The sequence below is a fragment of the Myotis davidii genome, unplaced genomic scaffold (assembly GCF_000327345.1).
Source record: "Myotis davidii unplaced genomic scaffold, ASM32734v1 scaffold54, whole genome shotgun sequence".
Lineage (NCBI taxonomy): Eukaryota > Metazoa > Chordata > Mammalia > Chiroptera > Vespertilionidae > Myotis > Myotis davidii.
Window position 1 is genome coordinate 1,611,964 of NW_006287915.1, and position 6,093 is coordinate 1,618,056.

General features: G+C 38.1%; 1 protein-coding gene across 1 annotated transcript in view; it reads right to left on the reverse strand.

Moving 5' to 3' along the window:
• GLIPR1L1 (GLI pathogenesis-related 1 like 1) overlaps positions 1–5,116 on the reverse strand; it is a 12,651-nt gene extending 7,535 nt beyond the window's left edge. The window contains exons 1-2 of the mRNA XM_015561327.1: positions 4,943–5,116; positions 1,802–2,041 (exon numbers count right to left, since the gene is read on the reverse strand). Coding sequence (XP_015416813.1) covers positions 1,802–2,041; positions 4,943–5,116 — 414 coding nt within the window. The remainder of the gene's footprint in view (positions 1–1,801; positions 2,042–4,942) is intronic.
• Between the last annotated feature and the right edge of the window lie 977 nt (positions 5,117–6,093).

Here is a 6,093-nt window from a genome sequence, read left to right on the forward strand (position 1 = left end):
ATATATGCACCCATATGTTCATAGCAGCACAATTTACAATAAGATTTGTAATAAGCCTAAGTGTTGATCGGTAGATGAGTAGATTAAATATAGTTTCTAAATCTACACAATGGAACACTATGCTGCTATAAAAAGGAAGGAACTCGTACCATTTGCAACCACATGGATGGAACTGGAGAACATTATGCTAAGTGAAATAAGTCAGTCAGAAATAGATAAACATCACATGATCGCACTCATTTGTGGTTTATAATGAATAACATAAATCGATGAAGAAAAACAGATCCAGAGACAGAAACATCGATCAGATCTTCAAACCTCAGAGGGAAGGTAGGGAAGCATGGGGTAAGGGGGAAGATGAACCAAGAGACTTGTATGCATGCATGTAACCATAACCAATGGATGCACACAACAGAGGGTGAGGGTGAGGGTGAGGGCAGGATTAGGCAGGTGGGGGGCAATGGAGGGATAACCACACATTTATAATACCTTAATCAATAAAAGAAAAACAACAACAGTGAGATATTACCTCACACCTGTAAGAATAGCTATTACAAAAAATTCAACAAACAGCAAGTGCTGGTGAGGATATAGAGAAAAGGGAACACGAATTCACTGCTGGTGGGAATGCAAACTGGTGTAGCCACTACGGAAAACAGTATGGATTTTCCTCAAAAAATTAAAAAAGGAAATTCTGTTTGACCTAGTGATTTTAATTCTGGGAATATATCCTAAAAACCCCAAAACACCAATCAGGAAGAATCTATGTACCCCTATGTTTAAAGCACCGTTATTTAAAATAGCTGAGATTTGGAAACAGCCCAATTGCCCATCATTAGGTGAATGGATAAAAAATCTCTGGGACATTTACACTATGGAAGACTATGCAGCTATAAAAAGAGGGATATTTTACTCTTTGGACAGCATGAATGGACCTGGAAACTGTTTTTTTAATATATAGTTTATTGATCTTTTTACAGAGAGGAAGGGAGAGGGATAGAGAGTTGGAAACATCGATGAGAGAGAAACATCGATCAGCTGCCTACTGCACACTCCCTCCTGGGGATGTGCCCGCAACCAAGGTACCTGCCCTTGACCAGAATCGAACCTGGGACCCTTCAGTCTGCAGGCCAATGCTCTATCCACTTAGCCAAACCATTTAAGGTGGACCTGGAAACTATTATGGTAAGTGAAAAGTCAAACTAAGAAAGACAAGTATCACATGATCTCACCTATTTGTGGAATCTAATGAACAAAACGAATTGACCAACAAAATAATATCTGAAGCAGGGAGGCATGGAATAGACTGGCATACCACGATGTGGGGTTGGAGGACAAGAAGAGATAAACCAAAGAACTTACATATTTATATGCATAGCCCATGGACATGGGCTATAGGATAAGGAAGACCTGGGGGAGGTGGGTAGGGGCTGGGAGGATTGGGGTGGAGAGAGGGAATTGAAGATACTATAATACTATGAACAATAAAAAATATGTTATAAAAATAAAAGAAAATCATAAAGCTAATCAGAGAAACAAAAGCATATTACATACACTGGAATAAATAAAAGGTTGACAGTAGATTTCTTAGTGGAATTAATGCATTGAGATGACAGTAGAGTAATCTTTAAAGTCCAGAAAACAAAAGATCCAGAGAATTCTATATCCAGTAAACCTATCTTCCAAATGATATTGAGTTTTCAAGATACCCAAGATTAACTCAAGAAAAAATGCTAAAAAAAAGTCTTATGATTGAAATGTGCATAAATAAGAACTAATGAATAAAATGTCAAATATTTACCTGTGTATAATGGCCACAAACTTTGGTACATTCTTGACTACTGTAAGTATAAAATTGCCTTTCATTATACCAAGAACGAATAGCAATTGCTGGTATATATTGGTATAAAATACCTGACCAAATATTTTCTCCCACAGATGGAAAAGTTGGGTGACACTTATTTGCTGTACATTGGTTGTGTTTTAATTTGCACTTGTTTGCCCAGGATTTTGCAGTCTTCGCTAAACCTTCATCCCAAGTCTGAAAGACAAAAATAATTTCAATTGCATTGTGCGTATTCATTTACATTTAAGTTATTCTAATGATGACAGTCAAAAAATTTTAAGTTTTCAATTTTAATAAAATATAGTTTTTCTTTTGCATTTATTATGTTCACCATTAGTCAGTGTTTTTTTGTTTTTGTTTTTGTTTTTGTTTTTTTTTAAGTTGTGCTTCAGAAACACTCTACAACCCCTTCTGTGACCATTCATATTTGTAGGAGGTCAAAATGTACAGACTTCTAGTTACAAGGTAAACAAGTTTTGGGCTGTCGAGTACAGCATTGTGAGTATAGTTAAGCATTCTGTATTGTATATTTGAAAGTTTCTCAGATATAAGATCTTAAGAATTCTGATTACAAGGAAAATTGTAACTATGAGATAATTGATCTTAATTAAACTTATTGTGGAAATCACTTTGCGATGTATATACATATACCAAATAATTATCTTTTATATTTTAAACTAATACAATTTTTTATATTAATACAACATTTTTAAACGTTTGCATGATTTCACGGCTGATCTGTTAACACATCATGCTCTATCTTTTCTGACATTTATAGAAATTGACATGAGAAATGAGATGCCTGGTTTTTCTGGTTGATGCAATGGTGGATGACAGGAGAAACTCCTGTTGAAGTCTTAGCCAACAGTCATCACTTCTACTTTTGGCCAAAATGGAGTAACTTTCTGACTTGAAACAATAAAAATAACATACGTATGTGAAAAAGCAAGACACATGAAACCAGGCAACAAAGACCAGTGATCCCTGACAGGAGGGAAACCAATAAGGTTTATCCTATAATGGCCTTACCTGCTGTCTTGGGAGAATGTTCAGGCCATACAAGAATACCAGAAAGCACAGACGTGCAGAGGCAGGGCTCTAAAGAGGACTATTTAGCAGAGGGTAACACACACATGTGAAGAACATATGCAACACCAGGGAATGAATCACTCAAAATGATAGGAGAACATATAACCTAATGCTTACACAGCACTGGGAATATTGCTTCCTCCTGCTAGCGAGATTGGAAAACCGCATAATCTTGGGAATTATGTCGAGTACTCAGGAGGATCTCTCCTTAATAGAGATAATTATCCCTAGCCTCAGTCACTTCTTTTGTTCTGCCTTACAAATCGTAAACACAAGACTCAAAAGGATCAAAATGCCAAGTAACATAAGTTCATGCCAGACAAAAATGTCAAGAATATTTACAGAAATACAAAAATTACCATCACCCAACAAGCTAAAGTGGACAGATTCAGATATCTGATACAAACTTATCTGCATACAAGGACTCAAGATGATACAATAAAAAATGAGGAGAAAGGCCCTGGCTGGGTAGCTTAGTTGGTTAGAGCATTGTCAAGGTGAGCCAAGGTTGAGGGCTCCCTGGTCAGGGCACATATGGGAATCAACCAATTAATGTATGAATAAGTGGAACAACAAATCTTTGTTCCCCTCTCTCTCTCTGCCTCATACTCTAAAATCAATAAGTTAAAATAAATTAATGAGAAAAATCAATGAGTGGAAATTAAACCAGAAGTAACACATCTGTTAAAATTAGCAGAAAGCAAGAGTCAGAAAAAAACCCTTTTACATGAAAAGAGCATCAGTAGGCTCTGAGATAACTTCAAATTTTATAATTAATATGCTTATAATTGGAGTCTTTAGTTTTTGACTATACAGTGGCTAAAATTTTTCTAATTTGTTTAAACCTGCAGGTCCAAGAAGCTCAATGAACCCCAGGAAATTAGAACAATACTACACCATGGCGTATTATAACCAAATTGCTCAAAACCAAGGATAAAGAGATTTCTTTAAAGCAGCCAGAGGAAAAATACATCTGATATACATGGGAACAAAGAAAATGATCCAGTAGATTTCTAGTCACAAACAATGTGCAGGAAGATAGATGTTACCAGGGCAACTTAGAATTCTGTGACTAGTATATATCATAACTTAAGGAGAAATAAACTCACAGACACACTAAGTTGAGAGGATTAGTTACCAACTGACCCACAGTATGACAAATATTAATATCCTTTAAGCCAAAGGAAAATGATATAAGGTGGATCTTGATCTGAAAAAAAAGAAAAGAAAAAGAAAAAAAGAAAAGCACCAGATCTTCCACGTAAAGTGTTAAAAAAACAAAAATGATCGCATGTTTACAAAGTTGAACTATATATATAAAACAAGGTAAATTCAAAGAAGGCTCATGTTTCCTCTACCTTATTCCTTTCTTCCTCCTCTTCTGCAGGTAGCTATGAAAATTTAACTTAATCTACATTTATCCTTCCGTTTAGAAAATATAGCATAAGTATGTGTTCATATAGAATGTCCGCATATACAGGGATGGGCAAAAGGAGGTTTACAATAAACAATACAATAATTAAAAGATAAAATACAAGAATAAACTGATTCATGTCTTCACAGCTGTAAACTGTATATTAAAAACACACACTTGTAACTCTAGCAAGTAACAGCATCAAGATTTCCTTTTTCTTTCCCTTCTATCACCACTCTGCAGGAGACAGCTCAGCCAAGGTATGATTTTAAACTGCATGCTGAAAGTCCTAACTGAATTTACATAAATGCGTCCATAAAATGAACCGCTAAGATCCCTTAGTACAGTGGTCAGCACACTGCGGCTTGCGAGCCACATGCGGCTCTTTGGCCCCTTGAGTGTGGCTCTTCGACAAAATACCACGTGTGGGTGTGCATGTACAGTGCGAGTGAAACTTCGTGGCACATGCGCAGAAGTCGGTTTTCGGACTGAGCAAGTCTATTTTGAAGAAGTACTGTTGATATTTGGCTCTGTTGACTAATGAGTTTGCCGACCACTGCCTTAGTATAATCCCAGCTCACTTTTTTTCTCACCATGTATTTCATGTTGGCTGCGGAGGGCTGGACTGTGCGACGCATTTCATTGTGAGCTCTGACACAGTCCTCTATGAACTTCCTGTCTTCGATGGAAGGTACGGTGGGATTTTGACTGGCTACCAGATAGAAACCTAAAGTCCATAAGAAATTTAATTTATTACCGTAAACCATGGCAAGATGCAGAGGATGCCTTGGCTGTTTGGACTGGTAATGTCTAAGCCAGCCACTGCTCTGCACCTGGGCCCAACTTTCTCTGCTGGTGTGAGCTCACAGAGGGTTGCACAGCAAGCTGGGCCCCAGGGGCGGGGCCAGGATGGACAGGGAACAGGCAGCAGGAGGAGCTGCCCAGAAAGCCCTGGGCTACAGGGAAAGCCTTGAGTTGCCCCCTGGTGCAGGCATTCAACCATCCTGAAGGCACTGTCTGTGGACCTAATCTGGAATTACCAGGAAGGGCGTCTGGATTATAATCCAGATTGCAACATTCAGGCAGCACCGTGTCATACAAAAGAACGACATGAATTAGATGCCGACAATGGACCAGGCCTGTGCAAAACCCTACATGTTAGTTTCATAGACTCAGCTTCTGTGTATGCATTTTTATTGTTTTAAATAAATTGCAATATCATATTGCTGGTTTCCCCAGAGATTGGGAGTAAAGCTAGCATACTGAATGACATAGTATGAGTCTCAATTATTTCATAAAAAACTTAATTCAATGACTTGTTTGTTTCAGTATCTAAAGAGAATGACTGCCTAGAAAGATAAAAACAGACACATGGAAAGTGCAGCCAAGTACTTTCCCTGGACAAAAAGCTCTTCGCCTTGACACTTACCTTTGGAACACACCTGCCTTTTTGGTGACTAGGGCATTTCAGCTAAGGACTCATTTAGTTAGTATGCTGACGACTAGGGCAGAATACATTTGATTAGCTATTTTATTTATTCTATACTAGTAGCCCGGTGCACTAAATTCCTGCACATTAAAAGGGAATTAATTGCCCTAACCACTTGGGCTCAGTGGATAGAGCATCGGCCTGTGGACTCAAGGGTCCCAGGTTCGATTCTGGTCAAGGGCATGTACCTTGGTTGCGAGGACATCCCCAGTGGAGAGTGTGCAGGAGGCAGCTGATCGATGTTTCTCTCTCATC